General features: G+C 43.9%; 2 protein-coding genes across 4 annotated transcripts; both read right to left on the minus strand.

Moving 5' to 3' along the window:
• Positions 1 to 257: 257 nt before the first annotated feature.
• LOC309540092 (sodium-dependent organic anion transporter-like) lies at positions 258 to 9,777 on the minus strand. 3 transcript variants are annotated; one of them, XM_082236766.1, is made up of 5 exons: positions 9,574 to 9,777; positions 3,689 to 3,777; positions 3,158 to 3,333; positions 2,365 to 2,522; positions 258 to 560 (listed from the first exon to the last, which is right to left on the minus strand). In XM_082236766.1, exons 1-5 carry the CDS (start codon positions 9,683 to 9,685, stop codon positions 382 to 384), a joined length of 714 nt encoding a protein of 237 aa, XP_082092892.1. In that variant the 5' UTR covers positions 9,686 to 9,777; the 3' UTR covers positions 258 to 381. The 3 variants fall into 3 exon arrangements, 1 of the variants encoding a protein (XP_082092892.1); XR_014223043.1 differs by lacking the exon at positions 3,689 to 3,777 and having other exon boundaries at positions 258 to 1,506; positions 1,709 to 2,522; XR_014223044.1 differs by having other exon boundaries at positions 258 to 1,506; positions 1,709 to 2,522; positions 3,158 to 3,777.
• Positions 9,778 to 14,358: 4,581 nt separating this feature from the next.
• Positions 14,359 to 16,338, minus strand: LOC309540994 (uncharacterized protein C4orf36 homolog). Its single transcript, XM_082238376.1, has 3 exons — positions 16,198 to 16,338; positions 15,373 to 15,530; positions 14,359 to 14,662 (listed from the first exon to the last, which is right to left on the minus strand). Exons 1-3 carry the CDS (start codon positions 16,260 to 16,262, stop codon positions 14,520 to 14,522), a joined length of 366 nt encoding a protein of 121 aa, XP_082094502.1. The 5' UTR covers positions 16,263 to 16,338; the 3' UTR covers positions 14,359 to 14,519.
• Positions 16,339 to 17,717: the final 1,379 nt, after the last annotated feature.

Here is a 17,717-nt window from a genome sequence, read left to right on the forward strand (position 1 = left end):
CAGCTTGCAGACTTAACATATAGAATAAGAGAACAAGAAGAACATACGTTTAGAGAAGATTGGGAAATGTTTATTGAATATATGGGAAATAACTGTGTACAGCTGAAAACAATGGCAACATTAAGATAAATTCAACAGTGTAAATAAGTTGTGATGGATGTAATAATGGAATACTGATTGGTATAGTTTTTGTAAAATATGCAGGGATTTAGGATACGTAAAATGAACCATAGAAAGAGAAGAAGGGAAGTCATTGATATCTTAAGGATGTAAAAATGTGTACTTTAAACTGTAAAACAGAAAATTTAATCGTGCTTTAAATGGATGGTACGTACATAGGATTTGAATCACATACCCGTCACACACAGTTTCCTGATGAAGCTAAAGAACTTTGAAACTATTTTCCATTTTGGAATTGACTTCGTGCTCCATTTCAAATCGCAAGTTGATTTCACCGCCCAAATTGCCTGACATTGTGACCTGAGGATCAGATGGTCGCTCTTCTTCTTCTTCTGCTGCTGCTGTTGCTCTTCCCAGACATTTCTTATAAATCTGATAACCTGCGTGCAAAGCAAATGAATAAAATGACTTAGGAGACTGCTTGAATGATAGTCCAGGATGGAAATACTCGGTGCCCACCCACACTGGGCTGGTTGTTGCTGAGGGGTTTTTTTGGGGGGGAGGGCATATTCTGCAACAACATGTCAACATTCATGCTGGATTTATTCCGGACCCACCCATGCATAATTCCACTTTCTTCGTTGTGCTGCAATGCTTGCCCAATGCATTTTGTCGTCTGAAGGAGCACTCCTGTGCTGTAGAGCAGCAAAAGCAAGATGCACACACCTCAGAACCATAGCTGTCAACGCTTCTCTTTTTTTAAGGGAAATTCCTTTATTCCAAATAGGATTCCTTGCAAGAAAAGGGAAAAGTTGACAGCTATGCTCAGAACATTTATAAAAGGTCACAGGTTTTCAACAGGAAGTTACGAGATGTGCACCGCTTGGAAATGAACCAGTACGTTTGCCCAAAACCTTTTGCAGGCATGAACAGTATTGAAAAGGTATAACCACCCCCCATACCATCATGGGCAACCAGCTTCTGAATACTGGGGAGCATGTGGAACCAAAGAAGTGCAGAGTTGGAAGGGACCCCAAGGATCATCCAGCCCAACCCCTTGCAATGCACAAGTGGGCAGAGGGCTGTTGCACGCACATGGTGCTTTCAGGGCTTCCCAGAAGCATGTGGCTGAAAACAGGATGCTCTGCTAGATAGACCTTTGGCCCAAATGAGTAGCTTGAGGTCTTCTTCGGTTCTCACTAAGGACTTCAAAATAAAAGCTTGCGCTTTTAACTCCACAGTGGTTCTCCCTGTTATATAGAGGAGCACCTGTGTTTGCTACCAAAGGTAAACTCGGCGTAGGTAGCTGTGGCCAAAACTATATGCTTATACAGCTAGTAATATATGTGTTAATCACATCTATAAAAAGGTAAAGGGAAGAACTTCCTGACAGTAAGAGCTGTTCGACAGTGGAATTTGCTGCCAAGGAGTGTGGTGGAGTCTCCTACTTTGGAGGTCTTTAAGCAGAGGCTTGACAACCATATGTCAGGAGTGCTCTGATGGTGTTTCCTGCTTGGCAGGGGGTTGGACTCGATGGCCCTTGTGGTCTCTTCCAATTCTATGATTCTATGTTTCTATGACCCCTGACCATTAGGTCGAGTCACAGACGACTCTGGGGTTGTGGTGCTCATCTCACTTTACTGGCCGAGGGAGCTGGCGTACGGCTTCCGGGTCATGTGGCCAGCATGACTAAGCCGCTTCTGGTGAACCAGAGCAGCGCACGGAAACGCCATTTACCTTCCCGCCGGAGAGATACCTATTTATCTACTTGCACTTTGATGTGCTTTTGAACTGCTAGGTTGGCAGGAGCCGGGACTGAGCAACGGGAGCTCACCCCGTCGCAGGGATTCAAACCGCCAACCTTCTGATCGGCAAGCCCTAGGCTCTGTAGTTTAACACACAGCGCTACCTGCGTCCCAATCACATCTATACTTTACGTTAAAATCACATCTATACTTTACGTGTGAAGTCTTTCTAAGGGATTTAATTAAAGGGGGGACACTAATATAAATGTTCTTAATTACATCCCTCACCAATTATTTCATCCGTTTGAGCACTTATTTAAACATTTTGAATCAGCAATAAAATAAGAACATCTGGACCTCATCCAACAAAACAAAACAGTAAACAACAACTGCCCCTTTCCTATTCTGAATACTGCTTCTCTATACATTAGACCTGTCTTTGGTACTTCCCAGTTGTTTTCACTTTCCTCGGGGCACATTTTTGAATGGAATTACCTACCTGAAACCATAAGGAATAAATTTAGCAACTGAAACGCGCCATAGATCACAAAGGATGGATATATCTGGATGAAATGCTGGAAACTGAAAGACAGCTGGAACACAGCAATGGGCAAGTTCAGGTTCTGAGTTCCTGTCTCCACAGAAATCGTCCGACACCTGGAAGCACAAAGATTTTGAAATTCTCTGTACACAGAGTCACTTGGGGGAAGATTCGACAGGTCCAAAAAGGTCTGAAAACTTTCCACTCCCAAAATTGGCCAATTCAATCAGTCCAGGAGGATACCTTGGTCAACGGTATCCAAGGCTGCTGAGAGCACAAGATTGCAGTCTCCCTGTCCTTCTCCTGCTATAGGTCACCCTCTCAAGTGACCAAGGCTGATTCCATTCCAGGCCTAAACCCAGACTGAAAAGGATCCAGATAATCAGTGTCATCCAGGAACACTTTTAAGTATCCCTGCCACCACCCTTCCTGCCACCTTTACCCAAAATGGAAGGTTGGTGAGTGGCCAATAGTTGCTACATTGCTTCCTTTTTAAGGAGCAACCCACACCACACCACCTCTTCAAGGGCAGCTGACGACATCTGAGCATGTGATGGTGTGTTCACAGCACCCCTGGAGCCACCAAGCCACCCCACATCAGCTTGGAAGCCTAGAAGTCCATGAAGCATGGTATCTTGCCCACATCATTGGGCTGCGTTCTTATTTCTTGTACCCTGGACTGGTCTCTTGTGTTGATCAAAGGGCAGGCTATAAGCAGTTCCTGCAAATGAATAATCAAGTTATCGGGTACCTTTGCCAAGATTGGCAGGTGAGACGGGCCAGCAGAAAGCCACCAAGGTAGCCAGTCACTGGGAGCACTGCTGCAACTATCAGAAGAGAGTAGTCCACAATCCAAGAACCTTGAAATGTCAGGAAGTAGGCTACTGACGGGACTACCCATAGAAATCCTCCAATGGTGCTTCCAACCTGTTACAAATGGACAAAGAGAAAGGTGGAGCATGTCGTTCCATTTGGTTTTCATCACTTGGCTCATCCTTCCTCCTCCCAGAACCATCTCCATCAATAGTCTACCCTCATCCTTACGTAATCATACAGGAAGAATTGGCATTGAGATTGAATTAGCATTTGCCATCCCGTCCGTTTTCTTTTTTCCTTTCCTTTTCCCATTTTTAAAAATAACATCAATGGCAACTGCTTTGGATTGTAAATCGCCTTGAGTGGACTGGCGGAAATAGGGTGAAATACATTGTATATCTTTGCTTGCTTTTGTTCCGTGCAGGAGTTTTTAATTCCTTAACAGGAATGTGCCTCCCAAGTTTACCTTGAGTATGATTTGGGATTGCCTGGGCCACCTATACTTCACCCAAAAACCGCAAGCGATGGGTATAGCAAAGCTGAAAAGAGTTGTCCCTAAAAAGGAAAAGGAAAGGTTGTTTTGTTGTTTAGTCGTGTCTGACTCTTCGTGACCCCATGGACCAGAGCACGCCAGACACTTCATGGATGCAAGGCTAGGCCACTCAGACGAACAGTTAATCAACGAAAGTGGAATGGGTCCCCTAAATGCTAATGATGAACATTGGCCCCTATTCAGGCGTCACTCACTTGACCCAGTTACCAATTTTGCTGGTACATGTCTTTTTTTAATGGCACTTAGATTAAACCTTGTTATTTTAAACGGCCTCTCCTCGGGAGACTGCCCTGGCCAATTTACTTATTGGTCAGGCTTAAGGCATTCTGTTATTGACTACATCCTTGTCTCCCAAGAACTCTTTGATGAATATATTGAATTTACTGTAGATATAAGAACCGAAAGTGACCATTTACCCCTAAATCTTAAAAGGACTGAATTTTGGGAACCCTCTAGATGTGGGCTTGCCCCACAGACTCCTGATCCTAATGCTTTACAACAAATAGGCAGATCCAGAATTAAATGGTCCCCTTATGTTAATAACAATTTTAGCATTTGGACACAATCAATGGAAAGTCAACTCCTCTGGGCTGATCTGACTTCCAACGACACTGAAGAGACCTCCCCAATTGACCATTATAACACATTAATCCGAAAACTCCAACCGTTATTGTCAAGACCCAGGAGATCTAACCAAAATGAGTCCCCTACCAACAAAAAATGGTTTGACCACGAATGCACTCAGGCAAAACTTATACTCAGGGAATGCTTTAAGGTATTCCAGCAAAATCCTAACCCTATCACTAAATTAGAGTTACAACTTAAAAAAAGAACTACAAAGAGTTATTAAAAACCAAAAAAAGAACCACAGACTTTCTCATCTGGCAAGCCCTCATAAAAGCGTCACTAGAAAAAGACAATTCCAACTTCTGGAAAATTATCTCCAGTCAAACCAAAGCTCCTAATGAGGGCACAATAATCCCTGCAAACTCATGGGAAGAGCACTATAAAGTGCTGTTTAGGGAACATCGTCCTTCTGCGCTGCTTAACATCCCCTTAGATAATGATACACCATGGCCCCCAACATCTGAAACTGAAATCACTTCGTTAATTCTACAAATGAAATCTGGCAAAGCCCCAGGAAGTGATTTCATTGTCGCTGAACTTCTGAAAGCGCAAATAAACTGGTGGGCCCCGGTCCTTGCAAATCTATTCTCATATATAGATAAGACAACTGAAATCCCTAAAGATTGGGGACTAGCTATAATTGTTCCTATATTTAAAAAGGGCAACCCCTCTGATCCATCTAATTATAGACCAATTAGTCTCCTGAATGTGATCTGTAAACTTTATACCAAACATCTATGCCTAAAATTATGTGAATGGTTAGATCATAATAACTTGCTAGAAATTGAACAAGCAGGGTTTACATTTGGACGTTCCACCATTGATCACTGCTTAGTGTTAGATTACTTTGTCTATAAGTATGTGAAACATTGGAAAAAGTCATTGTATGCGGCCTTTGATTCTGTATCTAGGAGTAGGCTCTGGGCCAAATTGGCCAATATGGGTATTAACAGAAGGTTATTACTTCTGATGATTAAGCTTCATGAGAACAATACCCTCCAGATAAGACTTGCACAGGACGGCAGACTTTCTAGAGAAATCCCAGTCCAAAGAGGAGTTAGACAAGGATGCCTATTAGCCCCATTCCTATTTAACATCTATGTTAACTCCCTGGTCACATGTTGCCGTGAAATTGAAACCCACCCCCCTGTGTTCTCTAACGGCAGAAAAGTACCAGTTTTAATGTATGCGGATGACGCTGTTCTTCTCTCTCAAACCAAAGTGGGTCTGAAACGTGCCTTAGGAAAGTTTAGTGACCAATGTAACATTGAACTGTTAACAATTAACTTTGCCAAAACTAAAATTGTACATTTTAACCGCTCCTTCAGGAAAGATAATTGGAGCGTAAAGGGAAACGCCATTGAACAGACTAAGACCTTCCAATACTTAGGCATTACTTTCTCTTATAATGCCAAATTGTCAACACACTTGACCACATCAGCTATATCAGCAGGAAGAAGTGCAAATGCTAACAGTCTTTCAGGCAAAATCTTTAGCCCAACTCCTATATGGCTCTCAAATTAGCCCCACTGCCAACCTTAAGACCCTTGAAACAGTACAATCTAAATTCTTAAGATCATTATTTGCTACCCCTAAGTGTACACCTAATGCAGTCTTGAGGCAAGAGGCAGGACTGCCCAGAGTGGAATTAAAAGTCTGGGAACAAGCAATATCCCTCTGGCTGAAAATCCATTACAATCCTAAGGGACTATTACCTTGCTTCCTGGCCGCAGTTCCCTATCCTCCTTGGCTTATGCAAATAACTAACAAGATCAAACAAATTGGCCTAAACCCTGAAAATCTTTTTATTGGAACTCTGAACAAGGCAAAAGCAATTATCACTCAGAGACTTTATGATATCGAATTACAACAAGAAGGCGCCCTACTCCCAGAGACGTATAGATGTTTAAAAGCTTGGCCTAATTTTGCAGCTGCCCCTTACTTAACTAACATCACTAACGAAGCCTATAGATGGGCTTTCTCTAGAGCCCGCTTTGAGACAATGCCCTCAGCAGTGCTGTACGGCAAATTCACGCGGGTTCCAATGCATGCGCGTCTCTGCTCTTGTATGTCTAATAAGGTAGAATCTGTCACACACATTCTTCTATTTTGCGAATTTTATAGTGAAGAACGAGTTCAACTTATTTTACTGCTTCTATCAAAATTTATACCCCTTCAATATTATTTGGAATCCTCCCCCGAAAATACCTCCTGGAAGTTTCCTCAAGCTCAATATCATATGAGGTGGCTAAATTTTGCACTTCAGTAATTAGGAAGCATAAATCTCTTCTGTTGAATGGCACACTGAGAAGTTCCCTTGTGTAACCTTTTTTTCTTTTCTGAGGTTGTTGTTGATTTCTTGTTGTTTGATCTTGTGGTGTTTAGTGTCACTGGCTTTGGCCGCAATAAAACTTGAACTTCACGGATCACTGCCTTGCCGTGGTGAAGGGGCTTGAATAACTCAGAGAAGCTATGAGCTATGCTGTGCAGGACCACCCAAGATGGACAGGTAATAGTGGAGAGTTTTGACCAAACGTGATCCACCTGGAGCAGGAACCGGCAAGCCACCACTCCAGTATCCCTGCCAAGAAAACTCCATGGACAAAGACAACAAGAGAAGGTTAGTGCATGTCAAATGTAGGTCTACTCAGCTGGGTTGTTGGGTATTTGCAAAGTGCTGGTCAACGGCCTTCTATATTTAACAGAAATGTCACCAACAGTAGATATTATTAAGGCTAAGAAGAGTTACCCCTCAAAAAGAGAGGAGTCAAATGTAGATCTATTCAGCTAGTTTTCAGGTGTTTGGGAAGTACTGCAGAAGGGGCTTCCAGAGACCACTTGCGCTCTGGACCCTCGCCCCTCTTGGCTGATAAAAATTAGCGGGGGGGCACACAGCTGGCTGGGCCTGGGAGGTGATTAATGCCTCCTTGCAGGAAAGGATGTTCACTGCTCAAGAAACCCTCCCTGGGCTCATAAAGTCGAGGTAACTTGCAGCCAGTTGCCAATCTCCCCTTCTTGGGTGAGGTTCTTGGACCAGATCCAGGCACTCTTGGAGAAAACTGATTTTCTATATCCATTTCGTTCAGGGTCTAGGCCCGGTTTTGGCACAGAAGCTGCTTCTAGGTCAGCCTACAAGGTTATCTCAAGAGAGAGACAGGGAAAATGTGTTCCTGTTAATTCTCCTCAACCTCTCAGCGAATTTAGATACCACTGACCATGGTATTCTTCCGGAGTAGCTGTCAGAGTGGTTGTTCCAGAGCTACTTGGTTGGTTGTTTCCAGAGTCTGATGCTTGGAGAGAGCTGTTTGGCCGCATGGAGCCTTCAGTGTGGGGTTTCTCAGCAGGGCTGGTTCAAGACATTTGGGCACCTGAGGTGAACCACAAAATGTTGCCCCTTCCTGCCAGCAAAGAAGGGGCGATCCTGCCTCCTGAGACAGTCACCTCACCTTGCCTCACCCCCCATGCCATTTCACATCTACATGAAAACACCCCCTGAGTGGGGTCATCCAGATGTTGGGAGTACATTGTCAACAATATGCCGATAGCACACTGCTCTGCTTCTCCTTTATATCTGCATGTGGCACTGCGGATGTGCCGGGCCATTGTCTTGTCTCAGTAGCGGACTGGATGAGATCTAACAAACTGAAGCTCAACCCAGGTTAGACGGAAGCCCTGTTTGTGTGTGGTTCGCTAGACTGGATTTATGGGAGGTTGCCTGCTCCTGATGGAGTTACATGTTGGGAAACTGTGTATGCGCAGCTACTCACACAGAGTCAATTAAGGTTTGGCAGACAGCCAGAAGGCAATCTGAAGGAGTAAGTCTGCCTGGTGATAACAGAGACATGGAGACTGCTCCCTGATTGGTCAAGCTCTCTGAAGGGAGTGATAATTAATGGCCTACTAACTGGAATGTGTGAGTTCAGTGGTTCAGTGTGTCAGTGTAGGAGTTAAAATAAAAAAAATTCCTTCCTGTAGCACCTTAAAGACCAACTAAGTTAGTTCTTGGTATAAGCTTTCGTGTGCATGCACACTTCTTCAGATACACTGAAACAGAAGTTGCCAGATCCTTCTATATATAGAGAAGGTGGGGAGGGGTATTACTCAGAAGGGTGGTGGGAATCGGAGATTGGCAGATAGCTGAGATGACAAACAGGCCAAACCTTACGCCAAAGAATAAACGGACATAAATCTGACATCAAGAATCACAAAACAGAGAAACCAGTAGGAGAACACTTCAATCTCCCAGGACATTCTATACAAGATCTCAAAGTAGCTGTTTTACTACAAAGGAATTTCAGAAATAGACTGGAAAGAGAAGCTGCTGAATTGCAACTCATTACCAAACTTAAAACTATGGAGACACCTGGTCTGAACAGAGACATTGGATTCTTATCTCATTATACATGACTAAGCCACTTCTCACCTTCTCACCCCTTGCCTTTTCCTGTAAGACCTACTACAGTCGTTAAGAGTCGTCAACAGGCTCATCAGGCTCATCTCAGCTATCTGCCAATCTCCGATTCCCACCACCCTTCTGAGTAATACCCCTCCCCACCTTCTCTATATATAGAAGGATCTGGCAACTTCTGTTTCAGTGTATCTGAAGAAGTGTGCATGCACACGAAAGCTTATACCAAGAACTAACTTAGTTGGTCTTTAAGGTGCTACAGGAAGGAATTTTTTTTATTTTGACTATGGCAGACCAACACGGCTACCCATCTGTAAGTGTAGGAGTTGTGAGTCGTGTCAGAGAGAGCTAGCAAAAGATCCATGTTCTGTTCCTGTAAATAGTCCACTGTATATAATAAACACCTAACTACAAGTTTGGTAGTTCCTGCTTCGTCTATCCTGGTTCCTGCTTCGTCTATCCTGTCTACAGCCAAGTCGCCAATTGCTTCCTTGGATTCTGAATGTACTCTACTAGGTCTGGCTAAGGTCCTGCAACTAATCAGAAAGTTGTGAAACACCAATAGGTTTTGCCAATACTACACACCCTCTGAAGGAGCAAGTTCGCAATTTGGGGGTCCTCCTGGGTCCATTGCTGTTGCTTGAGGCTCAGGTGGTCTCGGTGGCATAGAGTGCCTGCCTTCGGGTGACACAGCTGTGCCCCTATCTGGGCAGGGATAGCTCAACTTCTGTCATCTATGTTTTAAGATGAGCAAGAAACATACCTATGGCCTGATATGGAACTGTGATGTCGCCTTCAGATTCCCAGGTCCGTGTGCAGATAAAGAGGCAAAGAGGCATCATTCCGAGTGCAGCTATATTAGAGAGGGCCGTCATGCTGATGCTGTAATAGAGTGAAAGAGGCTTGGGTGGGAGCAAGAGATGGTCTGCAGGCAAGTTAATGATGTAATCTATTGTGACAAGCTCCCCAACAGTAGTGTGTGTGTGTGCCATTATTACAGTGGTACCTCGGGTTACAGACGCTTCAGGTTACAGACACTTCAGGTTACAGACTCGGCTAACCCAGAAATAGTACCTCGGGTTAAGAACTTTACCTCAGGATGAGAACAGAAATAGTGCATCTGTGGCGGCGGGAGGCCCCATTAGCTAAAGTGGTACCTCAGGTTAAGAACAGTTTCAGTTTAATAACGGACCTCTGGAACGAATTAAATTCTTAACCCGAGGTACCACTGTACTTATTTTTTCAAGTTATACACCACTTGATTGTAAACACACACACACACCCCTTCAAAGTGGTTTACCAAGAGATGGGTTTCTTACACAGGAGTTGTAGCTAATTGTGGTGGGCAGGACCAGAGGCAAATGCTAGTGGAACAACGCAGGGGATTCTTTTCCAGCCGGAACTTGCCGGAACTCAGTTCCTGCACCTCTCAGGTGGGCGCCATTGCCATTATAAAAGAACAAGGGAGGCATTCGTGGTGAGTTCAGGCACCTTTTTTTCTAGAAAAATAGTACTGGGTGTGATTCTTACCATTGTACAACAGAGTGCTGTGCAAAGGTCTCTCCACACAGACACACACACACACACACACACACACACACAGAGAGAGAGAGAGAGAGAGAGAGAGAGAGACCTCTATCCTGGCAAAAACTCTCCTTTCCAAAAGGCATTGTAATGACAGAAAAGGGGTGCAGTCTGTGTATTGTGCAAGCAGATATGGATTGCAGTCCTCTGAGGGCTGTATCACCACCCAGAGGTCAGCAGTAAAAGCTTTTGTCCACCTTGCAATATTTTATCAGTATTTCGCTTTCCCTTATAGGCGTGAGTTGGAATCATTCACTTATATGGGAGAAAATAAAGAGGCGTACTATTGAGTAAACCTGCTTTTCAACCCTGGTGGGGTGGCCTTAGTCGCTGAAAACTAATCCTAGCTTCATCTGCATCTTGAGCTCTGTTTCTTGGTCACACGGTAGTGTGACAGAATGTGGGAAAGTAGCTTCTAGAGAAATGAATGAATAGATTGAGAAAGGATATAGGCCTAAAGAAAGAGAATTCCCAGGTATTTGCCATGGTCGTATTTTTATACATCAATGACATTCATTCATTCATTCATTCATTCATTCAATGACATTAATTCCCACCCCCACCCCCACCCTGGGCATTTTGTTTGTTTGTTTGTTTGTTTCATTTTTACAGGCAAACAGATACCCTGGTTATTAAACTACAAAACAAACAGTATCTAACACACTTCTGTGAATCAGTTATGAAACTATAAAACTACTACAGAAAGACTGATACAGCCAAATAGTCCAGAATCATTTAGCATCATCTCCTGATTATATGGTACATAATCTTAAAGTCACAATATTAAAAATAAGAGGCCACTGCTTCACAAGCATCTCCAAGCACATGTTCTGCACAGAAGCACATCCCATGTCAACCTAATCACTTTCAAAGCCTGCTGGTGAACATGGCCAAAGACGTCTCTGTAGCACATAGGAATGCTGGAGTGTAAGAGCAGATATGTGCACACAACAGAAACATGTGGCATGACTTTTCTTGGATTGTGACACTTAAGCTTGCAGGTGCAAGACTGCACATTTGAATGCTCCCCAATGAGGAAAGAAAAGAAAAAGCACATTCTGTGCTAGATCCAGGGCCAGACTGAGTCGGGTTGGAATCCATTGTTGAAATCAATGGGACAAATTAGGCATGGTTTGGATCCAGCCACTTGTACATGGCAACCAGCCTGCCAAGAAACAGAATTGCTAAGTTATGTTTCTCTCCTTCACTATGTGCAGAAGAAATTGTATTGTGTTGTCCTACCTGAGATCCATATCTCCATCCACCCAGTAACTGACGAAGTTGGACAGGGAACCTCCAGGGGAACAGCCAATGATAAAGATGGCAAGCGTGTTGATTGACTTTGCAGGGAAGTTGATAGCCAAAATATAGGCTGTCAGAGGCATCAGCCCAAATTGGCACACCATCCCCACAGCGATGCCCGATGGCCTCTTGATGTGGCCCCACAGCTTCTTCGTATCTGTAGCACAACCCATGGAGAACAGAATAAAACCTGTGATAATTGCTATCACAACGGGAAAAGCCAGATCATATATTGTACTTCCATAATCTTGCCCGTCTGTATTGCCGCTTGTTCCGTTGTTAGTATACGGGATGCCACCGGAGTTGTTTGCCATCCTCTTTCCACGTTAGTCCCAGTCTTCTCCTTTGCAGTTGAGTGCTAGGAACTGCTGAAGTTCATCCCATCAGGTTACCTTTACTGGGAATTGTTAATAGGTAACAACAGCACACACAGAGAATGCCTGTTGCCATTGACTACCTCAGCAAGCCCTTACTAATCAGATTAACTTAGGGCCAAACGAGATTTGACATTTGTCATATAACGACATTGCACAGCTGATTTTTGAGAAATGGTCAGTGCTGAGGATTCTGAGCTATCTTCTTTCTTCTTCTCTGGCGATCACTCATAGCCGAGTAAGATTGTCTTCCAAAAACACGGTTTTAACAATGAGTCCGTAAGTGACCGTGGAGGCCAATTCTGGATCCACACGTCCTTCCACAGTGGAGACATTGGTTTCCGGGTGGGAGTTGATCATGGTGTGGATTTGCCAAGCGTGCCTTCCTCTTAGCACGTTTCTCCCTTGCATCCTAAGTTTGAGTGTCTTAAAGCCCATAACACCTTCGGCAAAGGCTGTTCTCCCATTGGAGCTCGCAGGCCAGTGTTTCCCAGTTGTCAGTGTTTATACTACATTTTTTTAGATTTGCCTTGAGAGAGTTTGAACCTCTTTTGTTGACCACCAGCATTACCCTTTCCATTTTTAAGTTCAGAATAGAGTAGTTGCTTTGGAAAACGATCATCAGGCATCTGCACAACATGACCAGCCCAACGAAGTTGAAGTTGAAGAATCATTACTTCAACACTGGTGATCTTTGCTTCTTCCATTACACTGATATTAGTTTGCCTGTCTTCCCAAGTGATGTGTAAAAATTTTTGGCGACACCTTTGATGGAATCTTTCAAGGAGTTGGAGATGGCGTTTATAAGTGGTCGTGCATAAGGTTGGTAGTACAAAAGCTTTGTAAACAAGCATTTTGGTTTCCCTGCGAATGTCCCGGACTATCAGGATTGTGGCTCAGCAGGAGGTTACTTTAATCCTTTACTCCCGGCATGATCCTGATTGAAATGACAGGCTCCCAAATTGTTACACACAATGGGAAGAAAACTTGCATTGGCACCAATGGGACCTTTATTCCCATTGCAAGTAGCAGCTGCCTAGTTTCCATTATTGTAGGGGGTCCATTTTTAAGCCCCTATCCTCTATCTGGCTCAGGCTCCCCAAGACAGCAAATTATTTTAACGTTGGTCAGCTGTGCAATGCTAAGCTATGGGGGAAATGTCACATCTTGTTTGCCCTAATCATGATTGCAAGATCTGGGTCTGTGGGGTGGGCTTCAAAAAATGGATTTTTTACTTTTGGCTGCAAATACCATACTAGAAAAAGGTCATGACTGGAGGACAGGTATGGCTGGAAGAGGAGGCGGAGCCCACACAAAGCAAATGCCTCATTTATTTGTATCAAAGGTAAGACTTTTATATTGCCCCCACTTTGTCCCAGGCCCTGCCCATTTGGCCCTTAGAAGGTTGAATAGAGGAAAATATGGCTCTGTTTTACTGAAGTTCTCGCTGTCTTGTAATATTTTGAATATCATTATTAGCCTGTTTTAAAAGTATTGCTATCTAAAGTCACTGATATAAGAAAAGTTGTTTAAATCAAAGGCACAGCACTCCTAGCTAATAAAATTATGGCAATATGGTGATGGTAAATTCTGGAGCTTAAATGGTCAAGTGGGTAATTTTTTCATGGCATCCCTGGGTCACCCCCCAACCCTACGCAATTCTTCTGAGCAGACCAGATCAACTTTCTTTATGGTGTGCAGTTTGCTGTTCCAACAGGGGTAAAGAGTGTCATGGCCTGGGGCCAAATCTGGCCCTCTACTTCTCTTCATGTGGCCCTCAGAACTTTCCTAGGACATAGCTCTCAGTGGCTCCATTTTGCACCCCAAGTGCTTTTGTCTGGCTGGGATGAACTCTGATAACGCCTCTTGCCTGTCTGGATGAAGTGGGTAAATGAGTGTTTGTACAAACTAGGCTATTCTCCAAAGGTAAAATTCACACCTGTTGCCCCACCCACTTTCCCCTCTGCCCCTCCCACCACAGGCGTATGGCCCTCATAAGGTCACCCAGATGGGAATGTGGCCCGTGGGCTGCAAAAATGCCCCTGCCCATCCCTGCTGTTGAAGACTGCATGAAGCAGCCCATTCCACTAACTGTGGTTAGGGGAAATTGTATGTGAAGCCTTCCCATCTCTTCCTTGCAGCTGGAAGAGAAGCGGAAGAAGGAGCAAGTGAGCCAAAAGCTCATGCATGCATTTATAAAACATTATTTATCATTACATCTGACCAGGACCATAGCATCGTTCTTTGTCCTGCCTTCCCTGCATTGATCACCATTAGGCATTCGGGACTGGTTTTCCAATTCGGTTTTTAATAATTTGAATTACGTTACTAGATACACATGATCTTATTAAGGCTGCGGAAAGCCCTTTGTTAGCCTGCTCACTTTGTGCACTGATGTGGTGAATAGCTTCTCTACTGTTGATATAACCACCATAAACACGAGTCAAACCTAGTTGCGACCACTTGGTGGCAGTGGTCTCCTTGCCAAATAGATCCTGCGTTTCAGTTTGGACTCCACTTGCTGTGCTAACTTGCAGTGAAGTTCAATCTTCTCAAGTCTTTGGCGTTGCAAAATCCTGTTGAATTCTATTGCTAAGATTAGGAAACAAAAGAGAAGAATGGAACAGGATTTCCATAGAAACACAATTCTTTAGACATGTAGACCAGGAGTTGATGGACTACAATTCTAATTGTTCTTCACTATTGGCTATGTTGGCCACAGGGCTGATGGCTATCCATCATCATCATCATCATTAAATTGTGTATGCTGCCCTCCATCCAAAGATCACAGGGCAATTCACAACTTTAAAAAAAATACATAATATAACAAAAACCAAACCAAACTAAACACATAGCCTCCCTCAGACACATTTAAAAGGCCATAGGATGTTAATCAGCCAAACGCCTGATTGAAGAGAAACCTTTTTACCTAGCACCTAAAGATATGTAATGAAGATGCCAGGTGAGTCTCCCTGGGGACAGAATTCCACAAAGGGGAATCACAGAAAATGTCCATTCTTGTTTGGCAAACATTCTTATCCCTAAGATAAAAACACAACATTGGGTTCTCACCACTGCCTGTAACTGAATATTTAAAGTTCTTTTTCAAATGAATATGGTAAAAAATTAAGGAAGAGGTCACTGAATGCTTGTTTAGATTAAAGGTAGGTCCATAGACTATGGAATTAAACCAATGGCCCTCTCCTAGCAGTAAATTCCACATATTAATTCTGTGTTGAGTAAGCAATTAAATTAAGAAGGAAACCCCAGCACCCTCCGGTCCACAAAGTCCACGCATGTACCTTGTACAGAAGGGATGGGCGCTTTCAAAATAGTTTTCACAGGCCTCAGGTGGAAGGGAGAGCCCCAACAGATGTCATGATGGAGAGGGTTGCTGATCTTTTCTGCAGACGCTAGCAACAAACGCCTTGTTAGTTCAGCAAATTCAAAACGGTTGTGCCTGAAATGTCAGCATTACAATTAGAGGTATGCATTTGGCAAGGGAATTCCAAAAAGTGCATATAAAATTGTGCCTAAATTGGTTTTAGAACACTCCTCTTCCTCTGTTGCTTTCACCACCAGAGGGAAATCCCTGCCAGTTACCTAATATGGCACCTGCAATATCTCCTCAAAAATCCATAATGTACAGGACGGAAAGACTGTTTGCTCCCCCTGTTCCATTCCTGTTTGCTTGACTTTGTCCACACTGAACACCTCTCCTTAAAGCATACGCACATTTCACTGAATGCCAAGATTGGACACCCATTCTCCCTTCTGTTCCAAGCAGAACGGAGTTGCAAAAAAAGCTTTTCTGTGTGTGAGTGCAACAGTGACTGACCTAGGTGTCTTTTTCCCATTGATGGAGGTGTGTGCTAGTGGGAGGGTTTTGCCCACATCATTTTGTGGTCCTGTCTCTTTTTCTGCTCTTTTAGGTGTGCCACCCATTTTGTGTTGTGTCACCTCCCCACAGCAGCCAGTTTGTGACTGGTGACCACAGACATTTGTCAAGATTCCAAATGTGTCCAGCAGCCCAGAAAGGATAGTTATCCTGTTCCAATCTGTACATCTCTCTGAAGATTTTAAGATAGAAGGAACTCTATTTGAACAATGCAGTGCAAAATACATACACTTTATAACCACTGTCTTTCAAGACAGATTCTCTTTTCTTCTTCCTGTGAAAATCAAATTCCATGATGGGTGGATGGTGTTGTGTGTTTACACCTGCACTTCAAAAACAGCTGGATATCCCACCTGCTCACCTGTAATAGAAAAATAAGTGGAACATCTAACCATGCAAGGGCGGGAAAGATGCTGCTACCAGCTTTAGTAAGTGGTGATTATATCGTTAATGACCCGCCAGAGTCACCCAACTTCCTTGCAAATGAAAAAGCTTTCAACAAATTGCGTATTGGGACATGGCAGGACCTACATGGTCTGTCCATCTCATGGTGAACTATAATTTTCTCAGAGGCAAGTTGTGGAGAAGCTAGCATTGTGCTATACAATACGTACAAGTAAGAATGGAAGTTAATATATAGGCCAGGCACTTCAAATTCCTACTTGGCCATGAATCTCACTAAATGACATTGGGCTAGTTGTTGCCTCTTGGCCTAAGCTGCCTCAGAGTGTTGCTGGGGATATTAAATGAGTTGGGGGAGAATGGTGTGTTTCAACTGTTGCCCCTCTCCCACCCCAGCATGAGGGAGTGTGGCTCTGACACTGAGAACAGTTTCCTACTCCTGTTGTAAGACAGATTTGTAGGTGCCTGTAATAGTTCTAGGGGTTGCTTGTGTGTAAATCAACGCCACTCTTGGCTGGTTGCCTGTATGAACCCTTTCTGTCTGGACAGCCACGCACCCGTGACTGTCTCAATCGCTGGCAGAATCCGTTAGTGGGCATTTCTTGAACTTCTTCCAGCAAAGAAGCTCTTTGACGCTTAGTCTCCTCCTAGCCTCCCTGCGCGGAAGCCTTCTGCGCAGGGAGGGTGTGGGCATCGGAGGACCCGGGCTCTCCCCACTGGTTCCCGGCGAAGAGTCTCGGAGCCACCTCGTCGATTCCCCCATCTGCCCCCCTTCTCCACTGGTGTAACGCTGATTTCCTGCCCCAGAAGATGTGCTGCTTCTCTCCCTCCTGGCACGCTCTCCGGAAACCCTCTGGAGCCCTCCCTTTCCCTCTGGCTCTGATGGCAGTTCCCTGACAGTGCCCTACACTGCAATCCTAAATATATTTACTCAAAAGCAGATCGTGCAATTGTTATAAGAATTCTAAGGTCTCAAATATAGAATAAATGTGCACAAGGTAAAACACACATGCGTAAGTATCTAAACCACATGTCTCAAATAGTGCAGGAGAGCAATCCTGAAGCCATCTTGATTCTTAATGACCCCAAACATTTCCTCTGTGAAGGAAATATCTTGGAAAAACCTTTCCCAGTAGTTTCACTTACAAATCCTTCAAACCCTGTCTTAAGAGCCTATTTTGTGTATTTTGTGGATTCTAGAACTAAAGTATTTACAGTGGTGCCCCGCAAGACGAATGCCTCGCAAGACGGAAAACTCGCTAGACGAAAGAGTTTTCCGTTTTGGAGGTGCTTCGCAAAACGAATCTCCTATGGGCTTGCTTCGCAAGACGAAAATGTCTTGCGAGT

The sequence above is a fragment of the Podarcis vaucheri genome (genome assembly GCF_965113315.1).
Source record: "Podarcis vaucheri genome assembly, chromosome: 9".
Lineage (NCBI taxonomy): Eukaryota > Metazoa > Chordata > Lepidosauria > Squamata > Lacertidae > Podarcis > Podarcis vaucheri.

Coding starts and splice junctions, on each gene's coding strand:
- LOC309540092 (XM_082236766.1), bottom strand. CDS start 9,685: ATGACGGCCCTCTCTAATATAGCTGCACTCGGAATGATGCCTCTTTGC. Junction 3,778..9,573: donor AGTTCCATATCAGGCCATAG/GTATGTTTCTTG, acceptor TTTCCTTTTTAG/GGACAACTCTTTTCAGCTTT. Junction 2,523..3,157: donor ACCTGCCAATCTTGGCAAAG/GTACCCGATAAC, acceptor TTGTGCTTCCAG/GTGTCGGACGATTTCTGTGG.
- LOC309540994 (XM_082238376.1), bottom strand. CDS start 16,262: ATGGAATTTGATTTTCACAGGAAGAAGAAAAGAGAATCTGTCTTGAAA. Junction 15,531..16,197: donor AAAGACAGTGGTTATAAAGT/GTATGTATTTTG, acceptor CTGACATTTCAG/GCACAACCGTTTTGAATTTG. Junction 14,663..15,372: donor GCCCATCCCTTCTGTACAAG/GTACATGCGTGG, acceptor TCCTAATCTTAG/CAATAGAATTCAACAGGATT.